This window comes from Symphodus melops, assembly GCF_947650265.1.
Source record: "Symphodus melops genome assembly, chromosome: 5".
Lineage (NCBI taxonomy): Eukaryota > Metazoa > Chordata > Actinopteri > Labriformes > Labridae > Symphodus > Symphodus melops.
The window spans coordinates 1892184-1919528 of NC_136695.1; the positions used below are offsets into that span (position 1 = coordinate 1892184).

A 27345-nucleotide genomic window follows, 5' to 3' on the forward strand; every position below is an offset into this window, starting at 1 on the left:
CATCATGTATTTAATCTTTGAGTGTTGTGACGTCAGTCGTTAGACCAGATGATTTAAACTCTGTGGAAGTCGTCTCTCCCTCTCTCTCTCTCTCTCTCTCTCTCCCTCTCTGTCTCTCTCTCTCTGTCTCTCTCTCTTTGTCTTTCTCTCTCTCTCTCTGTCTCTCTCTCTGTCTCTCTCTCTGTCTCTCTCTCTCTGTCTCTCTCTCTCTGCCTCTCTCTCTCTCTCTCTCTCTCTCTCTCTCTCTCTGTCTCTCTCTGTGTCTCTCTCTCCCTCTCTCTCTCTGTGTCTCTCTCTCTCTCTGTCTCTCTCTGTGTCTCTCTCTCTCTCTGTCTCTCTCTCTCTCTGTCTCTCTCTCTCTCTGTCTCTCTCTCTCTCTCTCCCTCTGTCCTCTCTCTCTCTCTCTCTCTCTCTCTCTCTCTCTCTCTCTCTCTGCCTCTCTGCATTCGTTATTTAAATCAGATTAATGTAAAGTTTGATTTGACTCTTATAAAATATGAAATGATCTGTGGAGTTTCTGCAGAGGAACCATGTGACCTGTGATTGGACGCCTCCGTCTCTTCAATAAAAGCTGCAGCACAAACTCGCCTGTTCTCGTGTGTGACTCGTCGATCAGTGACGTGAAAAGTCGACTGAAACACCAAATATGAATCCACAGTTTTCAGCGAGTCAGTGATGGTGACTGGTTTGAGTCCTTCCAGGGTCGACCGGCTCCTGTTGCATCTTTACGTTCAGCGGAGCAGCTGTGGCTCAGAAATCATCATCAGACAGACTGTGCAGCTTTCTCAAGTTCTTTATTATTGTTTTTTACATGAAGCACCTTCGGGGTCGGTTTAATAATCCACATAAAGACGGACGGGGACACGGGCTGAGACACGGCTGTGACCTTTGAAAGCTCACGTGTGTTTATGTTTGTGGATTAGACACTGAACAGACGCCGTCAGGCTCAGTCTGATGCTCAGCAGCTGGAGGTCTTTGTTTCAGAGTTTGGGTCTTCACGTTTCCACCTGAAGACGAGTTTTTCGAGGCGTCCTCTCAGGTGGAAGAGGCGCAGACGTCTGGACCATGTGGTCGGTGAAAATGTTCTGATACTTTTAAAAACAATGTATTAAAAAAAAACCCCAAGAGGTTCATGGGAGAGGAAGGAATCCAAATCTCACCTGTTGCCAATATTTTTGTACAATTTCGACTCGATTGCCGAAGTTTGCCTAAAATGTCAACTTTCCTAGTATCAGAGTGTTGCCGTGGTAACCAAACAGCAAACGCAAGCATTTCAATCATATCAAAGTGGAAACTTTTTTTTTCCCCTATTGTGGCGCATGAACGATGTCGTGTTGGGGCCCACCGGGGGGCCTTAGGGGGGGTTTCCTACTGTCTCTGCAAAATTTGCACTTTATCAGTCGCTGCTTGGGTTTACATTTTTGTCAGGCCTCTGGGGCCCCCCCTACTGGTCCTGGGTCTCAAGCAGCCTTTTAAAAAGTAGCATCTCCGCCGTAGAGTTTACTAGACGGATTGAGGATTCTGATTGGTCCGATGATCTGCAAAAAAACATGACCATCATTCTGCAGCACGATTGGCTGAATCTTGTGTCCCGGTCAGAGCTGCCTCATCCTCAGATCTGAATATAGAAACATCGTCATCATCCCTTAAAGACCCAAACTCTGAAGAGAAGACCCCGACATTGCGTCTTTGATTTGTCTCATGTCTGATCTGATCGATCGTTTCAGTTTAGTGTAAAAACAAGTGGTTTACAGAAACACTCTTTAATTGTTGCTTTAAACATTCATGTCGAGTCTAAATAAAAACATTTATAAACATCCCCCCCTCCATTCCTGAAAGTAGCACCTGATGTGGAGGAGAGAGTGACGGCGTCAGAGTCCATCAGTCGAACATGTTTACACGTGTTCGGTGAAGAGTTGTCGAGGGGGAAGTGCTGAGGGGGAAGCAGAAACGTGCACGTTCGAGAAAGAAACGGCGTGGAGTCAAAAACTCTTTAAAGATCAGCTGATCGAACGTTTTCCCTGAAGGTCTGAAGTCTAACCGTTCGTCACCAAACTGGGCTGTCGATAAAGTTTCTTTGGTTGTTTTTTCTCGAACGTGCATGTCTTTAATCTGCAGGCTCTGCTGCTGCGTGTGTGCTGCACAGCGGTGTGTCTTCCTCCTCCTCTTCATCGGCTCTTCAGCAGACACAGACCCTCACACTCCTCCTGAGTCTTGAAGCGGTTCTCGTTGCCTCCGCAGCCTCCGTACCAGAAGCGAGAACACTCGTTCTGCTCGGTGTCAAAGAACCACATCATGGTGTAGTTCTGACAGCCGCCCTGACTCTGAGGCAGGAAGCACGAGTCTGATGGGGGGGAGAGAGAGGGAGATTAGAGCGGTAATCATAAAGACGTCAGAGCTTGATTTGTCAGCTTATAAAGACGTCTCCGTCCTGTGTCTTCTCTCCAGGTTACAGTACGTGTGACCTCGTCGTCAGTAAAAAAAACAACAACAACTTGACGCCAGGTTCTGAAGAAGTTCTCCTAACGAGGTTTAGTACGGACGTCGTGACATTTTGTATTTCTATCAGCGGAACAGAAAACTCTCCTTCAGCTCTTCTTGTTTTTACCTTTGGAGGCGAAGCTGACCAGCTGTGGTTTGAGCAGGATGTCTGGATCTGTGAGAGAGGAGGACAGAAGATTCATCATGAAGGGATTACTGTGTCAGAGTGGGCGGAGCTACTACCATGAGTCTGGATGTGTTTAAGACGTGTGAGGATTTCAAACGTCCACGACTAAATCATCTGACAGGAAGCAGGAAGTAAGGAAGCCTGAAGAGGACATGTATCCATTCTGTGATAACAGGGAATGTTGTACCACTGATTTCCTTTGTTAGCTCAAGATAATGTCGACTGTTTGCTCCGGACTTCCAGGTGTTCATTTGTAATCACGGGGAAAAACCCGAGAGCCAGAACCAGGTTTTAGACTAGACAGTTAGCGGTCCACACACACACATCAGTTAGTGGTCCACACAGACACATATCAGTTAGCGGTACACACACACACACACACACACACACAGACACGTATCAGTTAGCGGTCCACACACACACACACACGTATCAGGTAGTGGTCCGCACACACATCAGTTAGCGGTCTACTCACACATCAGTTAGCTGTCTACACACACATCAGATAGCGGTCCACACACACATTAGTTAGCGGTCCACACACACATCAGTTAGCGGTCTACACACACATTAGTTAGCGGTCTACTCACACATCAGTTAGCGGTCCACACACACATCAGATAGCGGTCCACACACACATTAGTTAGCGGTCCACACACACATCAGTTAGCGGTCCACACACACATTAGTTAGTGGTCCACACACATCAGCTAGCAGTCCACACACACACATCAGTTAGCGGTCCACACAGACACATCAGTTAACGGTCCACACACACATTAGTTAGCGGTCCACACACACATCAGTTAGCGGTCCACACACACATTAGTTAGCGGTCTACTCACACATCAGTTAGCGGTCTACACACACATCAGTTAGCGGTCTACACACACATCAGTTAGCGGTCTACACACACATTAGTTAGCGGTCTACACACACATCAGTTAGCGGTCTACTCACACATCAGTTAGCGGTCTACACACACATCAGATAGCGGTCCACACACACATTAGTTAGCGGTCCACACACACATCAGTTAGCGGTCCACACACACATTAGTTAGCGGTCTACACACACATCAGTTAGCGGTCCACACAGACACATCAGTTAACGGTCCACACACACATTAGTTAGCGGTCCACACACACATTAGTTAGCGGTCCACACACACATCAGTTAGCGGTCCACACACACATTAGTTAGTGGTCCACACACATCAGCTAGCAGTCCACACACACACATCAGTTAGCGGTCCACACAGACACATCAGTTAACGGTCCACACACACATTAGTTAGCGGTCCAAACACACATCAGTTAGCGGTCCACACACACATTAGTTAGCGGTCCACACACACATCAGTTAGCGGTCCACACACACATTAGTTAGTGGTCCACACACATCAGCTAGCAGTCCACACACACACATCAGTTAGCGGTCCACACAGACACATCAGTTAACGGTCCACACACACATTAGTTAGCGGTCCACACACACATTAGTTAGCGGTCCACACACACATCAGTTAGCGGTCCACACACACATCAGTTAGCGGTCCACACACACATTAGTTAGTGGTCCACACACATCAGCTAGCAGTCCACACACACACATCAGTTAGCGGTCCACACAGACACATCAGTTAACGGTCCACACACACATTAGTTAGCGGTCCACACACACATTAGTTAGCGGTCCACACACACATCAGTTAGCGGTCCACACACACATTAGTTAGTGGTCCACACACATCAGCTAGCAGTCCACACACACACATCAGTGAGCGGTCCACACAGACACATCAGTTAACGGTCCACACACACATTAGTTAGCGGTCCAAACACACATCAGTTAGCGGTCCACACACACATTAATTAGCAGTCCACACACACACACACATCAGTTAGCGGTCCACACAGAGACACATTACTTAACGGTCCACACACACACATCAGTTAGCGGTCCACACACACACACACACACATTGGTTAGAGGTCCACACACACATTAGTTAGCGGTCCACACACAGACACATCAGTTAGCGGTCCACACACAGACACATTAGTTAGCGGTACACACACACATCAGTTAGCGGTCCACACACATCAGTTAGCGGTCCACACACACAAACACACATCAGTTAGCGGTCCACACACACACATTAGATAGCGGTCCACACACACATCAGTTAGCGGTCTACACACACATCACTTACCGGTCCACACACACATTAGTTAGCGGTCTACACACACACGTATCACTTAGTGGTCCACACACACACACATCAGTTAGCAGTCCACACACACATTAGTTAGCGGTCTACACACACATTAGTTAGCGGTCTACACACACATCAGTTAGCAGTCAACACACACATCAGCTAGCAGTCAACACACACACATCAGATAGCGGTCCACACACACATTAGTTAGCGGTCCACACACACATTAGTTAGCGGTCCACACACACATTAGTTAGCGGTCCACACAAAGACACATAGCCGCTGTCACGTGGCGGTCTGGTGCACATTCAGGACTTACTATGGATGCCACACCTCTGGAAACATTCATTTTCCGTTTTAAAGCGGTTGGCGTTGCCGGCACAACCGCCGAACCAGAATGGCGAGCATGCACCGATGTCTTTGTCAAAGAACCACGCTTGGACATAGTCTCCACACTGGATACCAGGATCAGCTCGCAGCAGACACTAGGCTGAAAGCACTGCACACACTCACAGCACACACACACACACCTCCAGGGAGCAGCGGCTCTGCACATTCATTTCACGGGAATCGAACCAGAAACACACCGTGATAATCACCTGACCTCGACATGATCATGACTACATCTGGGTTGTTTTGTCAACATCTTGACTTACATCGCTCGTTGTCTTTGGACAACGGTGCTCGTTTTCCGATGAGAATTAGTCAAGTGTGGACATTTTTTCGTCGCCATCGAGGGACAACCAGCACTGCTTTCCGAACATATCGAGTCAGTAAGTCCAGATCTTGAGGAAATTAACTCGATATCACAAAAAAACTTAACAAAATAAAAGATATAAATGTTTGTCCATACATTAGGGCTACGGTAGCCTGCGTCCTTCCACATGGAAACAAACTTAAGCTCAAAGGGAAGTTGTAGATCTAGATTTAAAGAACAAAAAGGCTCTCTCATTATTCCTGCTGTTACGATCTCCTTCAACAGATTCTAGGAGGAATCTGTTTTGACTTAAATTGTTTGAATGTTTCTCAGTCAGTGTAGGACTTTCATTCTTTGTGGATGTAGTAAACACTCCTGCCCCTAGGGGGCAACAGCAGGGCAGGAGACGACGTAGTATTTGGAGAAGATTTACGAGCAGCTTGTGTTGTGCTTTGCTGATTTGATCTGCCTCGATTTCAGGTCACAAACCTCCAATTAAACTGTCCAAAGTGTTTGTTTTGTTGTGTGTGTGTGTGTGTGTGTGTGTGTGTGTGTGTGTGTGTGTGTGTGTGTGTGTGTGTGTGTGTGTACCGTTGACATCAGCTGCAGGCTGGCCGGTCTGCTGAGTCTGTCCTCTCGTCTGCTCCTGAAATCTCTCCTCCTCCTCTTCCCTGACGTCTTCGATCTCTGTGAACGCCCCCTGACTGGAAATTAAAAAGGAAGTGACATCATTCTGTTTCTCAGCAAAGATACGTCCCAAAACTGTCTGTCCTCAAACCCCTCAATGATGAGAAAACTCTGTCCTCTCCGTCTTCTGCCTGCTCCACTTTTCAGAAAATGTGTGCTCAAACAGGCCGTTTGGAGAGTTTCCCTTCATGACATCACAAAGGGCAGTAGCCCCTCCCCCAGGTGGGTGACACTCCCACAGCTAGGTGTTTGTTCTGCCCTCTGAGTCTGCCTTCTCACCGTAAACAATAGGACATGGAGCGAGAAAGCAGCGAGTACACCCAAGCCCTTCCAGAGAGGGGGCGTGGCCAGACACAGCTCATTTACATATTTAAAGCTACAGATGCAGAAACAGCCTGTTCTGAGCAGGGCTGAAATAGAGGGGTTTATAGACATGATTTATAGACAAGCGGCGCCTCTGCACAGACTCTAAGAGTGTTTCATGGTACCACGTCATTCTGCAGGTGGTGTGAGTTACCTGTTAAATCCATCTTGTCCTCTCAGCTGGTCACATGTTCGTTTTAAAGAGGGAGGAGGATACACGTTCATTCCCTCTGAAACAAGAACACGGCAGACACATTCATGAGCACCTCCATAACCTTAAAGAAGAAGAAATGTTTGAGGTTCTGTTGTGACTCTTTAACACTTTCCAACTGTTTCTGTGACGATTCTTTTTATGCAGGTTCATTTGAAATATAACATTTCAGGTAGTAAATTAAAATCAAAGTACAGGAAAGTCAAGTATGTGGCATTAATACGATCATTTTAAAGTATCCTTAAATGACTTCAGTTGTCATCAGAAAATTAAATTGAATAAGATGAACTTGAGGTGCTGTGGTTAGTGTGTGAAACCTGGGTTCGAATCCGACCTGTGGCTCGTTTCCTGCACGACATTCCCCACAGCTTGTGTAACTATGTCAACAACACGAGGGTCTTTATAACCTCTAATGAGGGTGTGTGTGTGTGAGTGAGTGTGTGTCTTACTGTTGAGGGTGGAGATGAAGACCCTGAAGAAGCGTTGAGTGTAGTCCTGGTCCTCGGCGTTCATTCGTCCCACGTGGACCAGGTGCTGATGTACGGGCAGACCGCATAGCTCCTCCACCTGCGTCTGGCTGTAGCGCCCACCCACCGTCACCACGAACAGCACCACCCCCTCACACTTGGCCTTCTGGGAGATGTAGCGCAGCTTCGCCCTGTCCTCGTAGGCCGTCTGGGTGCTGACCACGGTCAGCAGCACCCTCTTTCTCCGGGCGTTTGCAGCCTTCAGGAGCACCTCGTTCAGGGCGAACTCCAGCGTGAGTCCGAGTGCCGACGAGCCGCCCTGCTGCTTCACCCTCTGGATCAGGTGTGTTCTCATCTGCTGCTGGTTCTGGTAGCTCTGCAGCCCAAACTCCTCCTTGATAGCCCGGGTTCCCCCCTGCTGGACTAAGGCCACCCGGGCCTGGCTCCCGGACCTCCTGGGCTCGGAGCTCACGGCCAGCTGATCCACCACAGACGCCAGCAGCTGCTGGGCGCCGGTGTACTCGTCGGCCTTCACCTCCCTGGAGCCGTCCAGCACCAACACCAGGTCCATATCGGCCTCCTGACGCTGCACCTCCTGGATGTAGGAGCACTCGTTTGAAGGCCTGCATGGGTCTAAGGAAGCAACAAGTCACATAGAGAACACTGAACCAAGGACCAACACGTTTTGAATAAAATGGACAGAACTTGAGCAAAGCAGATTTAATTTTCCGCCACTAACCGTTCATATTGCTGAAATGAAAAATGATGCAAACAGATTTTGTGTCTTTTTTTTTTATTGTTCTGATTATAACTCCGGCTTCCCTCCGTAGTGACAGATAGGTCAGCGCTCTGTGATCAATACTTTCAATAAAATAAATGATGTGAAAATGATGTAAACAAACTGTCCTGTCATCAGCAGCATAGTTTCTCCTGCAACTTTGATGTTGATGCAGCTGATATGAGAAGTCCCGCCCCCTCTTGATTTTGATTGGTTTGTGACAAAGAACTGAGATAAAGATTTGCTCGCCTGTAATAACAGCTGGCGCCATACAGTCGGGCGTTTTTACCAAATAGCCCAATCACACTGAGATGCATCGTTATATGAGTCTCAGTTTTCATCTGCAGCCAGAAAAGTTCCCAACATACAAATCATCCAACGAGCTGAAGTAGAAGTTCTGACATTAACATGACGGTCTGACCGCCTGAGCCTACCGTAACAGATCACACAGTTCTTGACCTTCCTGAGGTCGGCGGCCATGTCCCTCCCCATCACGGTGAAGATGGCGTTTCTGGAGTCATCGACCTGAGAAGAAACAGGCATCAATCCATCCATCCATCCATCCATCCATCCATCCATCCATCCATTCATTTTCTGCCGCTTATCCGGGGCCGGGTCGCGGGGGCAGCAGTCTAAGTAGAGACACCCACATTTCCCTCACCCCAGACACCTCCTCCAGCTCTTCCGGTGGGACCCCGAGGCGTTCCCAAGCCAGCCACCCTACGGAGGAAGCCCATTTCGGCCGCTTGTATCCGAGATCTCGTTCTTTCGGTCATGACCCAAAGCTCATGACCATAGGTGAGGGTAGGGACGAAGATCGACCGGTAAATCGAGAGCTTCGCCTTTTGGCTTAGCTCCTTCACCACGACGGACCGATACAGCGACCGCATGACTGCAGACGACGCACCGATCCATCTGTCGATCTCACGCTCCATCTTCCCCCGAGATACTTAAATTCCTCCACCTGGGGCAAGGACTCCCCACCGACCCGAAGAGGGCAAACCACCTTTTTTCCGGTCGAGAACCATGGCCTCAGATTTAGAGGTGCTGATCCTCATTCCAGCCGCTTCACACTCGGTAGCGAACCGCCCCAGTGCGCGCTGGAGGTCCGGGTTCGATGGAGCGAACAAGACCACATCATCTGCAAAAAGCAGAGACAAGATCCTGTGGTCCCCGAACCGGACCCCCTCCGGCCCCCCGCTGCACCTAGAAATTCTGTCCATAAAAGTAATGAACAGAACCGGTGACAAAGGGCAGCCCTGCCGGAGGCCAACGCGCACCGGGAACAGGTCCGACTTACTGCCGGCAATGCGAACCATACTCCTGCTCCGGTCGTACAAGGACCGGACCGCCCTTAGCAAAGGGCCCCGAACCCCATACTCCTGGAGCACCCCCCACAGGGCGTCACGAGGGACACGGTCGAATGCCTTCTCCAGATCCACAAAGCACATGTGGACTGATTGGGCAAACTCCCATGAACCCTCGAGCACCCGCTGGAGAGTGTAGAGCTGGTCCAGTGTTCTACGGCCAGGATGAAAACCGCATTGTTCCTCTTGAATCCGAGGTTCGACAAACAGCTGGATCCTCCTCTCCAGTACCTTGGAATAGACTTTCCCAGGGAGGCTGAGGAGTGTGATTCCCCGGTAGTTGGAACACACCCTCCGGTCTGCCAGTCCAGAGGCACTGTCCCCGACCTCCACGCGATGTTACAGAGACGTGTCAACCATGACAGCCCCTGCACATCCAGAGACTTAAGATACTCAGGGTGAATCTCATCCACCCCCGGAGCCTTGCCACCAAGGAGCTTGCCAACTACCTCGGTGACTTCGGCTTGGGTGATGGAAGAGTCTACCTCCGAGAACTCAGCCTCTGCTTCCTCAGTGGAAGATGTGACGGTGGGATTGAGGAGATCCTCGAAGTATTCCTTCCACCGTCCGACTACATCCCCAATTGAGGTCAGCAGCTCCCCACCTCCACTGTAAACAGTGTTGGTGAAGCACGGCTTCCCCCTCCTGAGGCGACGGATGGTTTGCCAGAATTTCCTCGAGGCCGACCGGAAGTCCTCCTCCATGGCCTCCCCGAACTCCTCCCAGGCCCGTGTTTTTGCCTCCACGACCGCCCGGGCTGCGGAACACCTGGCCTGCCGGTACCCGTCAGCTGCCTCAGGAGTCCTATGCGCTAGCAACGCCCGATAGGACTCCTTCTTCAGCTTGACAGCCTCCCTTACTTCCGGTGTCCACCACCGGGTTCGGGGATTGCCGCCACGACAGGCACCAGAGACCCTGCGACCACAGCTCAGAGCAGCTGCTTTGACAATGGAGGTGGAGAACATGGTCCACTCGGACTTGATGCCCCCAGCCTCCCCCGGGATCTGTGAAAAGCTCGTCCGGAGGTGGGAGTTGAAGACCTCGCTAACAGAGGGTTCAGCCAGACGTACCCAGCAGACACTCACTACACGTTTGGGCCTGCCGAGTCTGACCGGCTTCCTCCCCTTCCAGCGCATTCAACTCACCACCAGGTGGTGATCAGTTGACAGCTCAGCCCGTCTCTTCACCCGAGTGTCCGAGACACACGGCCGAAGGTCAGATGACACGACCACAAAGTCTATCATCGACCTCCGGCCTAGGGAGTCCTGGTGCCACGTGCACTTATGGACATCCCTGTGCTCGAACATGGTGTTTGTTATGGACAAACTGTGACTAGCACAGAAGTCCAATAACAAAACACCACTCTGGTTCAGATCAGGGAGGCCGTTCATCCCAATCACCCCACTCCAGATCTCATTGCATTGAAGCATTGAAGTCCCCCAGTAGAACAATGGAGTCCCCAGTCGGAGCACTGTCCTGCACCCCTCCCAGGGACTCCAAGAAGGCCGTTTACTCCACACTGCCGTTCGGGCCGTAGGCCGAGATGACATTGAGAGACCTGTCCCCTACCCGAAGGCGCAGGGACACGACCCTCTCGTTCACCGGAGTGAACTCCAACACCTGGCGGCTGAGCTGTGGGGCTATGAGCAAGCCCACACCAGCCCGCCGCCTCTCACCGCGGGCAACTCCAGAGAAGTAGAGAGTCCAGCCCCTCTCGAGGAGCTGGGTTCCAGAGCCCAAGCCGTGCGTGGAGGTGAGCCCGACTATATCTAGCCGGTACCTCTCAACCTCCTGCACAAGCTCAGGCTCCTTCCCCCCCAGTGAGGTGACGTTCCATGTCCCAAACGCCAGAAGCTGCGTCCAGGGAACGGGTCGCCGAGGCCCCCGCCGTCGACTGCCGCCCGATCCACATTGCACCCGACCCCTACGGCTTCCTCTGCGGGTGGTGAGTCCACAGGAGGACGGGTCCGCGTCATCCTTTCGGGTTGAGCCCGGCCGGGCTCCACGGGCAAAAGCCCGGCCACCAGGCGCTCTCCTACGGGCCCCAACCCCAGGCCTGGCTCCAGGGTGGGGCCCCAGCTCCGCCATGCCGGGCGACATCACGAGTCGGCATCAATCTCGACTCAGCAAAGCACTCGCTGTTCTGACACAGAGCTGAGAGCTTTGGCTTCCTTTTCAGTAAGTTTCTCCAAAAAGAACACACGTTTGCAACAGCTGAGGAAGGATGTAGCTGGGATGAAGTCATACAGCGTGGAGACAAACGGTAAAGCCTCCTTGGCGGTGAAGCCAGCAGATGGATAAACAAACACTGAGGGCCTGATTTACTAGCCAACTGCAGCCAAGCAGTTGGCTGTATTTTTGTGAACTTGTGAGCTTGTAAGAAAGCTCTTGGAAGAACAACTTCAAAGAACAACTCTACGAGAACGCAAGTGCGTTCTCAATATTGAGAAACGGTCAAGCTAACATAATCATTTCTGACTCTTTTTAAAATGGGTGGATGTAAGTTTTGTGGCTTCCTGTGCTTCTTCAGCACGCCTCTTGTGGACACTCGATGAACTGCAGGATTTTTGCACATTTTCCAACACTGGAGGTTGGACGCTCACTGAGTACGCTCGTGACACTGCGTGTTGACTTTCGTCACAGCCATTAGACAGATTACATGCCTGTTGTATCAACATGATGAGATCTGTGTCTCACCGTGTAGCTTGCTAAGCTAACGTTAAGTCAGTGGGAGGCGGTGACTGCCTGGCAGCGACAACAAACCAATGGCTGTTCTTTACAGCTAACATTGCTGCAAATCAGCAATGTCAGTTCTCCTCCTGGTCCAGGCTCTTGTGATCTCACACCTCTGACATCTGCAGCCAGTAAAGAATCCTGCAGCTCACCAAGCAGCTGCACGGGCCGCCAGTGTTATCCTGGATCTGATTCAAGTCTTTATAACTTGCCTACCTCACTGCTAATGGGATCCGGCCCATGTCACATCCTGGACATGTGAAGCTTTTCACAGAGGGTCTTCCTCTACATAAATCAGTCAGTACCATGCAGATTTCATGCTATCCCGACCGCACACTTTAGAACTGTAGCTCTGACAGCGGTTCAGTTTGTATGAAGAAGAAGAAGACGAATTAATTAGTCCAAAGATAAAAATCAACACACCTCCATCGCCCGACTAATCGCAGGAGCGTTCCTGAGAGCAATGACAGCTGGGACAATTTTAAAGCCGCGGTACTCCATCATGGCGGTGACGATGTCGCTGGTATCCTGTGTAGGTCCTGCAGAGAAGAAGACCGCCACCTTCCTCATCAAGAATCCTGCTCGGACGCGCTTGAAGACATTCTGACCCACGAAGCGCATGGCAGCGCCCAGCTGCCGGCGATTGGCTGTCCTCTCAAGGGCGATGTTCTTCACCGCCTCAATCAACAGTGATTTGCGGTGATAGTCATGGAAACGAATCAGGTACTTGGTGTAGGCGCTGTATCCAATGACGGCCACTCGAGCGCCGGTCGGACAGTTGCTCTCGGCGATGGAGATGCCCTCCAGCAGGGAGAGGAGGGCGGAGCGCTGCCGATCAAAGGCCGCCGGGGTCACGTCCTCAGACATGTCCAGACCAAACACCAGCTCTGTAGGGAAGGCCGGACACTCGGAACGACCTGAAAACCAACGAAGAAGAGCCAAAAATGGAGAGCACACAAGTCAAGCTTCCACACTGCGCTTCAGTAAAGTTTTCTTGGTAAAAACGTTGATATGATTCTTGTAAAAATCAAATGATATCTTTACCAATTTAGACCACGACTAAAAAACTCGAAACTAAAGTCCTCGGTGCCCAGATTTTTTAATGACCAGAAACTTCAGTCAAACTTCAGCACACTGTCCAAACTGCTCAACTGCATCAGTAACATTTCCATGATATTATTGATGTTTTTGTGTAGTTGAGTCAGTTTGTCTGTGACCACTGATGGACTCATGAAATAAATGCAGTATTTTTAAGCTGCTGTTCTTTTCTAAACTATAAATCGTAGAAAATAACAGAGATTGTGCCGTTTTTAATCACAGCTACTGAAGTATCAAACAGTCAGACACCTTATGAGGTGACTGATTTTATTACATTTCCACCAAACTAATCTGCTGTTGAACTTCAGATTTTATTCCCTTCTTTATTGAAGAGCATTACGTCTTTCAACTTGAGCACAGAACTGTGAAAAAAACAGTCGTCTTCGGAGAGTTGGTGGTAACTGCGCCGCAGTATTTATCAGAGAACTTTCCAATTCCACATCTGTGTGCCTTCAAAACAAAAGCCCAGTAAGTAAAGTCTGTAAATATGACTCTAACGTGACTGTCATTAATGTAACCCGGGGTTAAATCAGTCAGCGGCGCCACAATCCAGCAACACGTGAGGAGAGGCTCTGGATCGGTTACCATGACGACCGTCTGTCAGTGTTGTTTGCTCTGTTCTGGAGAACTTAGTGTGTGGACAGGACCAACTACCTGCCAATATGTTGGCTCAACCTGAGTTATTCATCCAGCGAGCCTCAAACATCAACAAGCGTAACACCAGATATGGTTGTGATGAGTTTTTCTTCCTTCGTCATGTTTGGTATCGTACTCACCGTGCTGCACTCTGATTGTTCAAATGCAGGTACGTACCAAAAGAGCATGCTGCGAGGAGGAGAAAATATACAAGTTAGAGTCAAGCTGCAGCTTATTGAAACAAGGTCAGAGCATTTTTATTTAATGTGAGAAACCAAAGTGAAAGCTTCTCTGACACTTACCACAGTTGTCTCTGATGTAGGTGATCAGCTGACACTCCTGAGGAAACAGAAACAGAGACAGACGTGTATACAAACGGTTTGATTCTTCATGTAAGCGGGTTAAGGGAGTTTGACGGTGGTCTTACCGAGTCTTTGTTTCCTGGAGGACCTCTGAGACCCTGCAAAGAGCAGAGAAGAAGAAATCATTAACCTTCAGCACATCACTTTTTAGGAATGTATTCAACTACGTTACCTCACGTCTGATCCAGCGGTGTAAAGAAACAAACGTGGTTACAGAAAGACTGCGACCATGGCGCCTCGTTTCTTGTCACCGTTCTTCACATTTTTTGTTATTGGGCGTTTTCTACACGTGTAGCCATGTTTTGATGCGTCCCGGGCGCCGGGAATCTGACTTCGCCACAGAATTCCCGCCGACGCTCTGTACAACTCTGTGAACATGAACGCTCGTTCACTGCTAACAGAATGAATGACGCACACATTCTCATTCATGAGGTGAAAATCGACTCAACAATTCACAAATATGAGCTTCTCCACCGAACGCGACCCGTCCAGAGCGTCCAGGCACAGCTGGTGATGATGTCACTCACCGGGTGTCCTGGGTATCCCGGCTCTCCAGCAGCGCCTGATTGTCCTGGCCGCCCAGAGTTCCCCTGAAATCAGCCAGAACAGAGAGGTCAGAGGTCAGAGAGTAAACACACAAGCTGTCACAAGGACGTCAGATAAACGTGAACACTCACGCCTCGGCCGAGGTTCCCTTTACGTCCTGGATTTCCTTTTGGTCCCTGCAGACCGTCTTCACCCTGAACACAGAAGAGTTCTTATCAAGAAGGACTCAGAATCATGTCTAAATATGATCCGCGACGTTCACTGGAAGCTCTCCACGTTCCCCTGAATCCCACACTCATTTGTTTGTCATTTGTAACTTCATGTACTGTTTACAAATCTAGCACAGATCTTTGACTCTTCTCAGTGTTTGCTTCTGAAATTGGTAATTAGGGTGGTTGCCTGAAAGGCAAATCACACTACTACTATTGCTAATACTAAAATTTCACAGTTTTCACCCATGTTTTGAAATTGCCACTGTGTTCTCAGTCTGAATGTTAGATGAAAATAAAATACATCAAAATGTGCGCCTATTTGTGATGTCACTCACAGTCCAAACGGATCACTGATAACATTTTTAGTTTTTAAGATATTTGAGGTTTTGTGAGCAGTGGTAAGCCCATTCAAGTACGTTGATGGAATGTTCTGGCAGATCAAAGCTGAATGTCAACCAATCAGTGAGCAGCAGGTGTTCAGAGTTACAGTGATGACATCAATGTTTCAGTGGGACAGAGTTCTGTCTTAGCTGTTAGCTGACTAGACGGCAACCACCCTCACAATTTCTGCAGGAATTGTCTATTTTTTTTTAGAATTTTAAAAACAGCTCACAGTTTCTCACGCAGTCTGCCTTATATAACCACAACGACATGAGGCAAGTTCAAGAAGTTGGGCTGTAATAGAAATCCAGCCATGAAATCTGCTGCAGCTTCTGACCTCCTAGCAGCTCCTTCTGCAGCTGTCCGAAACATTACACACTTTTCACACATGCAGTCAAACTCTCGAATATCTGTAAACACACGTCACCCTTTCAGACGGATTCAGGAAATTTTAAAGGTCACATATTCTGTAAAATCCTCATCTCTATGTTCCTCTAACATGTGTCTCTAGTCTGTCTACAAACCCCTCAATGATGAAAAAAGTCCATCCTCTCTGTCTTCTGTCTGTTCCACTTTTCAGAAAATGTGTGCTCAAACAGGCCGTTTGGAGATGTTCCCTTCATGACATCACAAAGGGCAGTAGCCCCTCCCCCAGGTGGGTGACACTCCCACAGCTAGGTGTTTGTTCTGCCCTCTGAGTCTGCCTTCTCACCGTAAACAATAGGACATGGAGCCAGAAAGCAGCGAGTACACCCGAGTCCTTCCAGAAAGGGGTGTGGCCAGGCACAGCTCATTTACATATTTAAAGCTACAGACACAAAAACAGCCTGTTCTGATCAGGTTCCTTTAAAGTAGAAAGGGCAGCTAAAGAGAGATGTCAGGAGGAGAGAGTGGGGATGATGTGCAGCAAAGGGCAGAGGTCGGATTTGAACCCACGGTCGCTGCAACGTGCCTCTGTACACGGGTGCACATCATGCCCACTGACATGCTCCGTGTTTCTCCGACTGTGTGACTTTCCTGCAGCTTGTCGTAAACTTTTAACCAGTCTGAGCTTCTCTGTAGTCTGATTTTAGAGCTGCGTTCAGTCAGAGCAGTCAGCTGCACTCACCGATAAGCCGGGGTAACCAGGGAAACCAGGATCTCCCTGTAACACAGAGGAATAAGAAGCTCAGCATTTATTGATTCATGTATAAAAATGATTCATCAAATCTCAGACTCTTTTTAAAAAAAAGCATCTCTACCTTTGCACCTTTGGATCCTGCAGGTCCATAACCGTCTTTACCATCCTGACCCTGAAACACAAATATACACACAGTTACACACCCAGTTACACACACAGTCACACACACACAGTGACACTATACTACACACTTTACTTCACACACATCGCGATGTCTGAGCTCCTTACCGGCATCCCTCGGGGTCCCGGTGATCCTGGGACTCCTTTCTCACCTGGATCTCCCGGTTGGCCCTGAAACAAAAATCACAGATGAGTTTAATTTTCCTGAAAATGAATATGACGGACGTGGACGTTGCAGCAAAGAAGAGAAAATCTAATCAGAGTGAGGAGAAACACCAAGAGGAGAAAGCTGCTTCTAAAACCAGGCTGAACCTTTTACCCGTGGACGTGGAGTTGGTCTACTTCCTGTTGGACAGGAAGCTGAAAAACAGCGGTGGTTATGTACTGTATTTTAAAAATGTCCCGTGAGCTGCACGTCATCATGCAGTTCTCAGAAGAACAAATGTGTATATGTTTTAATGAAGGGCCTGAAAAAGTCTTTCCGTCACTGCGGCGAGTTTGCTGAGTCATCGATTACAGAGGAAGTGATGTCACACACCTTCTGTCCGTTTCCTCCACGGCGTCCTCCTGCACCCGGGCCTCCGGGCCGTCCTGAAGCACCCTGCAGAGCAAAACATCAGAGTCAGAGCTGAAAATGACCGACGTCACCTGAGTGTCTTTGAACACATCACCAAACCAGTCTAGATGTCCAGAGTTTGTTTCCATGACAATGTTTTTACTTCACACGTTATGAAATGTTATTGCTCATATTCTTCATGCTGACACAAGAAGTTATACATGAAGGGAATCAAGTAACGGTCGAGGTGGACAGAGAAAAGAGTGTGTGTGTGTGTGTGTGTGTGTGTGTGTGTTGTAAAGGTCGCTGATTGTTCTTTATCGAAGCAAATTGTTTTAATCATGGAGGTCATGTTTGTACATTCACAGTGAATTTCTCTCCTGATATCTAACAGAGATGAAACACAGTAGTGATTAAATCTTGGAGTGTTTTCATGAATAACATCTCGCCGCTCTCAGAAGTGGAAGATTAACGATGTGGCTGTTAAAGTGAACCCAGCAGAGGAATCTGAGGCTTGTTCAGCTTTCAGACATGTAAACACAAAGAGAAGAATTTGTCTTGACTTAGAGGTTTTAACTCTGAATTTAAAACAATCAAACACTGTCGAAATTCAGCTAGCATCAGCAACAAAATCCACTGAAACGTTCTACTGGAGTGTCCAAACATCTGCTGAGAGACACAGCAACACGTGGTGACATGGACGAGGAAGGAGGGCGCTCTACGAGGCCTGAACGGTCTCTGACAGGGGAACCTTTCTCCCTCAGCAGAGCTCATTAATAGACTGGCACAGGAATGAGTCCTATTATCCGGAAGTGAGTTAGCAATTTAGCTCCATGGGTTCTAATCTCTGAAAGTCAATGTGAATTTTGAATGTGTTTGTGGTTAGACGCCTGAAATAAGGTCTGCGGTTAACACAAGCTGAAGAGATGTTGACGTTTTGTTAGACGAGATAAACTACGTTAGCTAAGATCCAGACTTGTGGTTTTTAAAGTTTCTACGCGAATTTAAAACAGCGGTTGCTAACAAGTAGCTAACTGAGACTGCAGTGGTTGTCATGGAGACATTAAACGTCTTCACGTCGGGAACTCTCTGACTAATCCTCCTTATAGCCTCTAGTCAGGTTTTTTACTGCTCTTGTAAATATTAGGTTAATAAACAACTTATTAAGCTACGGTTTAGCTAGCTTGTCAAAACCTCTTTTTAGATCGATGAAACAACGGTCGTGACGTCAAAATCAACCGACCGCGGTGTGGTTAGTGTAACCCAGACAAATATGTTAACATTAATGTAGTTCATAAGGTATGTCACAGATTAAAAATAATAAATAAGTCAAATGTGTCATATAAATATGGGTAAAAATCCTGTTTCATTTACGTTTAAAAAGGTTTACAAATTGCTAAAAGTACCGGACTTTAAGTTAAAAACAAGTGGAGTATAAAATGCTTTAGATGTATTTTATTTTGGTTTTATTGTGAAGAGATAAAGAGGAAGTGCTGTGTATACAACCGCTGCCAGTCATTTGTTATATTAGCTTTACGTGAGTGAAAAAACCGGAAGTGAGATGCGCTAGCTTGACCGCGAGAGACGGCGGTACAAGTCGATATGTGCGCAGCAAGTGAAGTAAATGAAGGAGTTTCTTGGCTGTTAACCCGATGATCAGTGATGGACACTGGCTTCATGCTTTTTGTATCACATATGGACATTTTCAGCTCGAGGTTTGTCCTGCAGTAAGGTGTTTGTAGTACTTTGAAACTGTTTAGCATTCGCTAGCTCAGTGGATTCCTCTTCCAAGAACTAGTTTAGCTAACCCAGTTTCCTATGAGGACTCTTGTTCATCGTTCCGACTTGGAAGTGCAGATTTGTTGTAAGTGAAGTGCTCAGAGACAGTTAGAAGAGCGCCTTTAGATTATATCTTTCTCTGAACATGGCTCACAGGAGGCGAAGAGGACCAGGAGACGGGTGATCACGCCGCCATGCTAGGACACGTTTTGGTTTCTCCTCTTCAGGTGAACTTGGACCAGCATTGAACTATTACAACAGGTGAGTGGACCCCTCACATAGAACTTATTACATTACAACATTTAAGGGCAGATGTTTGTTTAAATGTTCACTAATAGTAAGGGTATTTTATCAGCTATTTGGCCAATCTGGGAATAAATTCCTTACCAATAGATTTCTTCATAAACGTGTTCATAAAGGTGTCTTATAACACATAAAAAAACATTTAAATCCAACTCCCATAGGAAAATCCGTGAGAGCGGCTCAAAGTCGAGGTACCTGGAATAGTACTTTATTGGTTCTATATACTTATTGGTGAAAATTTGAAAATGTTAACCTTTGCTTTTGGTAGCTTGTGAGGGGTCAAACTAGGGGTTCTTTAGGATTCTGAATCCATTGCAAACATTTGTTTTCCAAAAAATCCATTCCTTGGTGGAGAAATGGCCACGCCCACTTTTACATGTAAATTTACAATAGCTCTATATGTTGATTTTAATATCTCGAATACTAGTTAAAAAATATACTGCACCACATTGCTAAATGTATTTGGGGTCCAGGTCTGAGCTTTCTTCACACTCTACTGTTCTTAAAGTGGGGACTGGGACCCCCTGGGGGCTTATGAGACACTGAGAGGGGGGTCGCGAGATGCCCTTAACTCTTAAGTTTGTATTTAACATAGTTTGGTCATTTAGCTCATGAAAGTGTGTCTATGACATGATCATTGAGTGTGTTAAAGGTTTAGTAAGAGTTAATATAGAACATAAAAAGAGTCTGTAGGACTTAATAGGTAGCAAATTAATTAAAGTGGTTAATCTTATTAGTCTTTAATTATACAAAGAAGAATCTAGAAGGCCCTTACCGCATACTTTGGGTAAAGCTGGGCTACATTAGCTTGTAGCATAACGTTAGCTTTTTACTTGTCTCGGCTGCATTAACTCTTCAAACTTCATATAAATGAAGTTCATCTGTAAAGATTATCCAGCTGAACTAAACAGCTACACTTCACAAACGTGTGTTTGACACAGATTATTTTCTGCAATCATCCAAAGTCCCAGAGGATTCTTCTGGGTTTGCCTACAACACTAACACTGTAATTGTGGAGCGATCTGTCTCAGGGATTCCCTCACCATCTTATCTTTTCTTTAAAAAACTAGCAAAAACCTTCACTACGTTGCCAGCTGAGGGATTTAGCAGTTCGGCGAGACGTGCTGTGTTTGTGTTTTTCTTTTTTTCTCCATAAATCCGGCGACACACTTTTATTTCCGCCTCTTAGTGTTTGGGCAGAAGGATCTCGGAGGAGTTATGTTTGGTTAGAGTCATTTAACGGCCTCCTCACAGGGATCATAAATAAAGATCTGCAGGCGGAGCGGATCTATAAAACACTTCTATGTACTCTATTTCTGTCCTGCTGCCCTCTGCTTTCTCAATCTGAGCTTCATGTTTGGATTGTTTTAGTCGGTTTGGAGAGTCTGCTGATGAAATCCAGACATCATCAGTCATAGTTCAGGATTTATGTCACACAGCGATTATGATTATCATGAGTGGCGTCTTCAGGATGTTAAATAATCATTAAAGCTCTCTGTGACAGCGACTAATCGGCTTCTTATGTTCCTCGTTTTTCTGTTTCTCAACTAATTTACAACTGAGATGAGAAACAATATATCAATATCTACTTCTTTTGTTTTTACATCTGAGACGTGAAACGATCTGCCGTGACAGAAACAATTCAATGCTTTCTTTCTTTAAACATCACATAGTCCATGAGCCAAGACCCCAAAATTGGCCTCCCGCAATCGAACGGGTGGGCAATTTCTAGTTAGTTTTTTTGACTTGCTATACATCTCTTGTTAACAGTTTGGCATGATAACCATTGCAAACAAGTAGCTTAGTGTTGTTGTTTTTTTAATGCTTTGAATAGGTGGAACCGTAGAGCAGAAATTTGAAAACTGTGTATAGTGCATAGTTCAGTATTATGCTGTTTCTTGACCACTCTGGGTGCCTAAATCACTCTCCCTTTTATCAAGACCGTACTGTAGTAATAATAGACTCACCTCATGATTATGTAAATGAAAATGTGAAAACAATTAGAAAATACACATGATTTATATATGTTTTTAGTGTGTTTTACTTTTCATGAAATAACAAGAACAAACAACAAGAACAAAATGTTTTACAAAATAGTGAATGCATGATAAATAATGTTAGTTAAATTGCTCTTCTGCAAAAGGTTATCATACCAACTAATATTCAGGACATATCTAAGAATAATAAAATAGCAACAACAATTTGCCCAACTTTTCAGTTGTGATTCTATTGATTTACTTAACCTTTATTTAACCAGGTTGGTCCCATTGAGATTAAAAACCTCTTTTCCAAGGGAGACCTGTCCAAGACAGGCAGCAGCAAAAGAAACCCACAAAGTTACAGACAGAGACACAACGAGAGCCAAAAGTATATTTCACAAAGGCATAGCATCATGGATTAAAACAGTGCCATTTAAGAATCAAAACGTTTTCAGGTGTTCAGACGGCCGGGCTAAAACAATGACAACGTATAGAGTCCACTTACAAGTCTTTCATTTTAGATTTAAAAACATTTAAGGACACCAGCTCCTTCAGCTTTAAGTCATTCTGCAACAGATTCCAGGCCGAAGGTGCAGAATACCCAAAGGCCCTTTTCCCAATTTCAGTCCGAGCGTTTGGGACAGAGAGCATAAAAAGGTCCTGAGAACGCAAAGAATGCTGTCCGGTACTTCTCTGCATGTTAAAAACACATAGATAACAGGGAAGCAGACCAAGAATTGCCTTGTAAATAAAGGAGTACCAGTGCCTACGGGTTGCCAAAGCAGGCCATCCAACCCCGGGAGTACAGCTCACAATGGTGAGTCAGAGCTCTACAACCAGTGATGAGCCTCAAGGATGCATGGTAAGCATTATCAACCATATGAAGACAATGAGCAGAGGCATTCATATACAAAAGATGTCCATAGTCTAACACAGGTACAAAAGTTGCAGCAACAAGTCGCTTTTTTACATTAAAAGAAAAACAAAATTTGTTTCTAAAATAGAAACTCAGTTTTAGCCTCAGCTTTTTTACCAGCGACAGAACATGTGGTTTAAAATTTAGGGAGTCATCAATCAATATGCCCAGGTATTTGTAACTGTGAACAACCTCAATCTCCTTTCCATCACCAGAAAACAACATGGGAACATTTTGAGAAGCACTCTTTGACCTGCTAAAAACATGAGCTTCGACTTATCTGCGTGAATGACAACAAAAGCATTTTGTAAATGTTCAACTGCTTGGGCAAGAGATGCAGCGCAGCAGTACACAATAGTGTCATCAGCATAAAAATGTAAAGTGGCATTTGTCACATTTTGATCAAGATTATTTACATAAATTGTAGATAAAAGTGGACCTAAGACAGAGCCCTGCGGCATAAAATCTGAGCATACCCAGTCATATCTTATGCACTGCGCCCGACTGCTGAGATAATTGGAGAACAAAGCAGCCGCTTCTTCTGTTAGACCTGAGCTCCGAAGTCTGGGTTTTAAAACATCATGGTCAACGGTGTCAAAAGCTTTGGACAAATCCATAAAAAGTGCAGCACAGTGCTGTTTCTTGTCAAGTGCTACAGAAAAATTATTTACTACTTTCAGCGCAGCTGTGACAGTGCTATGCCTTTTTCTGAAACCTGACTGAAAGGGTGATAAAATGTCATTGGTATATAAAAATTCCTGAAGCTGCTCACTCACAAGAGATTCAAGGATTTCAGCCAGTACTGATAGATTTGATGTAGGTCTATAGTTGATTAAAGTACTCGGGTCCCCCCCTTTCAGTAAAGGGATGACAAAGGCAGACTTCCAAATACTTTTCCTTGGAAATCACTGTGAGGTTAAAAAGATATGCGAGTGGTTCTGCTACAAAATCAGCAGTGACCTTCAAGAAATAAGGATCCAACAAGTCTGGTCCTGAGGGTTTTCTAGGATCAAGCTTTTTTAAGGCATTATGAACATCCTGCACAGAAAAGGGCACAAAATTTAAAGACTGGCCGGTATACACTGACACATCAGTACTTGGTTTCATAGAGGTAGGGCAAGATGAATTAAATATGGATCCAGAAGAAACAAAATGCTTGTTAAAACAATTATTAATTTAATTTTGTCATAAATAGCAACAGAATCCTTCATAACAAAAGTGGGCAAAGCTGGGAAATTGTGGCTGACAGTAAGTGATTTTATAACTTTCCAAAATGTTCTTGGATCATTTAAATTTTTTGACAAATGTGACAGACAAATAATACTCGGATTTGGCTGTCTTAATAGAAGAACATTTGTTTCTAAGTTCTCTAAAAGCACTCCAATCAGTATTACGACCTGTTGCCCTTGCCTTTGCCCTGGCCAAATTTCGTGCATGTATAGTCTCTGCAAGTTCATGAGAACACCAGGAGTTATCACGCCCCTTAACTCTGAATCTCCTGAAGGGTGCATGTCTATTTAAAATGTTCATAAAAGCATCATTAAAATAAGCCCACGCCATCTCAACATCAGGGATTAGCTCTATTCTACCCCAGTTAAAACAAAACAGGTCATGTATAAACAATTGTTTTATGGTAAAAATAGTGAATGCATGATAAATATTGTTAAGCTACTCTTCTGCGAAGGTTATATAGGAATAGGAATAATAAAATAGCAACAAGATTTTGCCCACCCTTTCGAATACGATTGATGGTCTGGCTCATGGACTAACGTGTATGAAATCATCTCCTCCATGTTCCTCTAACATGTGTCTCTAGTCTGTCTACAAACCCCCCAATGATGAGAAAAGTCCATCCTCTCCGTCTTCTGACTTTTCAGAAAATGTGTGCTCAAACAGGCCGTTTGGAGATTTTCCCTTCATGACATCACAAAGGGCAGTAGCCCCTCCCCCAGGTGGGTGACACTCTCACAGCTAGGTGTTTGTTCTGCCCTCTGAGTCTGCTTTCTCACCGTAAACTGTGCAGCCCAAAGCTAAACCTGAGCCGTGGTTCAATATGAGAACTCGCGCAGCTAGACAGGAGTGCCGCAAAGCTGAACGCAGGTGGAGGAAGGACAGGCTGCAGGTTTCTCACCAAATCCTAAAGGACTGCTGGCACTTCTACCAGAGCACTGTTAAAGAGGCCAGAAGAGAGCACCTGTCTAACATTATTGAGTCAAATTCTCACAACCCACGTGTTATTTAAAACCATTGAATCCGTTCTTGATCCCCCTCAGCCTGTGTGCACAGAGGAATCCCCTGAAATGTGCAATAACTTCCTTCATTTCTTCATTGATAAGGTTGCTACTGCAAGGGCTCTCATTGCTCCTCCTGCATCTGACCCATCTGATCCTGTTCCTTGCTCAGCTGCGTTTGAGTTGTTTGAGCCTGTGTCTCTGAAGGCTTTAGAAGATGTGGTTGGCCAGATTAAGCCATCAGGCTCTCCCTGTGACACTGTCCCGCCTCACTTTTTTAAAGAGGTTTTCTCTAGTATAGGGCAGTCGGTTCTGACCATTATTAACAGCAGTTTGTCTTCTGGTGTTGTCCCCCAAAGTTTTAAACACGCTGTGGTGCAGCCCCTGCTTAAGAAACCTGGCCTTGATCGTAGTGTTTTAGCCAATTACAGACCTATCTCAAAGCTGCCCTTTATTTCAAAGATCCTGGAGAAGGTAGTCCATGCTCAGCTTAAGTCCTTCCTGGATGAGCATGATGTCCTGGAGGTCTTTCAGTCTGGTTTTAAAACACGACATAGCACGGAGTCAGCTTTATTGAAAGTGTTCAATGACATCCTCTTGGCGAATGATTCTGGAGACTATGTGATCCTTGTCCTGCTGGACCTAACTGCGGCATTTGATACTGTGGACCACAAGATCTTAATGTCTAGGTTGCAGCACCTAGTGGGCATTTGTGGTAGCGCCCTGGACTGGTTTAGATCTTATCTTGCAGGAAGAACAATGTGCGTAAGCCTTGGTGCTTCTGAGTCCCGCTCTGCTCTGCTGTCATATGGGGTCCCACAGGGTTCAATTCTAGGACCCCTGCTTTTCTCACTGTATCTGCTTCCCCTGGGTTCCATCCTGAGAAAGCATGGTATCTCTTTTCACTGTTATGCTGACGACAGTCAGATTTATGTGCCACTGAAGAAGAAAGATGCCTTCTGTCTGGATCCACTTCTGTCATGTCTTGAAGACATTATGTCCTGGATGTCTCTGAACTTTTTAAAATTAAATGAAAACAAAACTGAAGTGATGGTGTTTGGCCCGAGTGGCTCTGTTGAAACCCCCCCCTGTTGACTTGGGCCCTTTGGCACGCTATATGAAGCAGACGGTCTCAAACCTGGGATTTAAGGTGGACAGCGATTTTAAATTGGATCGGCAAATTAGTGCAGCTGTTAAGTCCAGCTTCTTTCACCTAAGGTGGCTGGCAAAGGTGAAACCCTTTATTTCGCACAAGCACTTTGAAACAGTAATCCACGCCTTCGTTGCATCTTGGCTGGATTACTGCAATGCACTTTACTTCGGAGTCAGCCAGTCCTCCCTCGCACGGCTCCAGTTAGTCCAGCTGCTCGCCTCCTAACCGGAGCATGAAAGAGGAGCACATTACTCCCATTCTGGCCTCCCTCCACTGGCTGCATGTGCACTTTAGAGTTCATTTTAAGATTCTTTTATTTGTTTTTAAATCTTTAAATGATCTCGCCCCACCTTACCTCTCTGAGCTGCTCCATCCCTACGCTCCTGCCCGGTGCCTCATGTCAGCTGACCAGCTGCTCCTGGAGGCACCGAGGTCTAAGCGGAAGCTCAGAGGGGATAGGGCTTTTTCTACTGCCGGTCCCAAACTCTGGAATGATCTCCCATTGCACATAAGACGCCTCCCTGTCCATTTTTAAAACTCATTTTAAAACACATTTTTATTCTTTGGCTTTTAACCCAGCATGAGACTCTGTTCTTGTTTTAGTGTTTTATTGTTTTTATTGTTTTTATTGTTTTAACCCTGTTAGTGTTTTACTTATGTCTTACGTTTGTGCTCTTCATGGATGTACAGCACTTTGTCACAGCTACGGCTGTTTAAAGCGCTTTATAAATAAAGTTGAGTTGAGTTGAGTAAACAATAGGACATGGAGCCAGAAAGCACCGAGTACACCCGAGCCCTTCCGGAAAGACCTGCGAGACGAATGCCGGACTCGACAGAAACCCAGTTATTACTTTATGCTGATATGACACCATAAATGAGACCGGGGCTTGGTGCACATCACAAAGCCATCTCATGCAAACAAAACCCGCTCAATGGCTAATGGAAGAGGGACGTACTGACCTGAGGTCCAGGCAGGCCGGGCAGTCCTGGGGGTCCAGGTTGTCCTCCGACTCCTCTGGGACCCTGCAGAGACGACATGGAGAAGATATTTGTGAGGATACGATAAATAAATGTGGTTTTCTTTTTCTCTGAGCTCATTGGCGGCGTGTCTCTCTGCTGACGGCACCCATCACTCACCTGAGGACCTGAAGCTCCAGGGCTGCCTTGGCTGCCCGGGTCTCCTGGCTTTCCAGGTGCACCCTGCAGGACACACACACAGTTTAGACAGGGGGTTAACTGGTATAGAAACCACTCCGTCCCAGCATGCTCTGACTATCTCTCCTCTCACCTTCACACCGGGCGAGCCTCTCCTCCCATTTGGACCCTGAACCGGACGAAACAAAACACAGATACTTAAGGAGTCGTGCATAAATCAGCCAAGATAACTCATCGGACTCTAACAGGACTGTGGCATCGTGAGAAGCCTCGCTCTGCAGCGTTTCAGACCGTCTGGAATAAAAATATATATATATATATACACACCTATAATATCACCACAGGGAGGATGTGAAGTTCAGACCTGACACTGGTGATGAGAACGTTGAATAATCTCACCCTGTTTCCGTTGGTTCCGCCCTGACCTGGCCGTCCGTCCTGTCCCGAAGGTCCCTGAGGATTCAGACACATCACATCAGTAATGTGAGGAGAGAAGATCGAGGACTTGACCACGACGAGGTCACATCGTTGATTTAAAGGAGTTCA

At 46.5% G+C, this 27345-nt stretch overlaps 1 protein-coding gene across 1 annotated transcript in view; it reads right to left on the reverse strand.

The window, feature by feature from the left end:
- Positions 1–1310: 1310 nt before the first annotated feature.
- The window catches only part of LOC306823294 (collagen alpha-4(VI) chain-like), a 47323-nt gene continuing 21288 nt past the window's right edge, over positions 1311–27345 (reverse strand). Inside the window, exons 21-40 of the mRNA XM_079342750.1 lie at positions 27199–27303; positions 26933–26968; positions 26782–26844; positions 26605–26667; positions 17266–17328; positions 16836–16898; positions 16669–16719; positions 16536–16571; positions 14966–15028; positions 14816–14878; positions 14354–14386; positions 14229–14265; positions 14104–14115; positions 12616–13109; positions 8527–8617; positions 7297–7947; positions 6791–6866; positions 6178–6290; positions 2609–2656; positions 1311–2344 (exon numbers count right to left, since the gene is read on the reverse strand). Of these exons, the coding sequence (XP_079198876.1) occupies positions 2169–2344; positions 2609–2656; positions 6178–6290; positions 6791–6866; positions 7297–7947; positions 8527–8617; positions 12616–13109; positions 14104–14115; positions 14229–14265; positions 14354–14386; positions 14816–14878; positions 14966–15028; positions 16536–16571; positions 16669–16719; positions 16836–16898; positions 17266–17328; positions 26605–26667; positions 26782–26844; positions 26933–26968; positions 27199–27303 (2337 nt within the window). The 3' untranslated portion in view covers positions 1311–2168. The remainder of the gene's footprint in view (positions 2345–2608; positions 2657–6177; positions 6291–6790; positions 6867–7296; positions 7948–8526; positions 8618–12615; positions 13110–14103; positions 14116–14228; positions 14266–14353; positions 14387–14815; positions 14879–14965; positions 15029–16535; positions 16572–16668; positions 16720–16835; positions 16899–17265; positions 17329–26604; positions 26668–26781; positions 26845–26932; positions 26969–27198; positions 27304–27345) is intronic.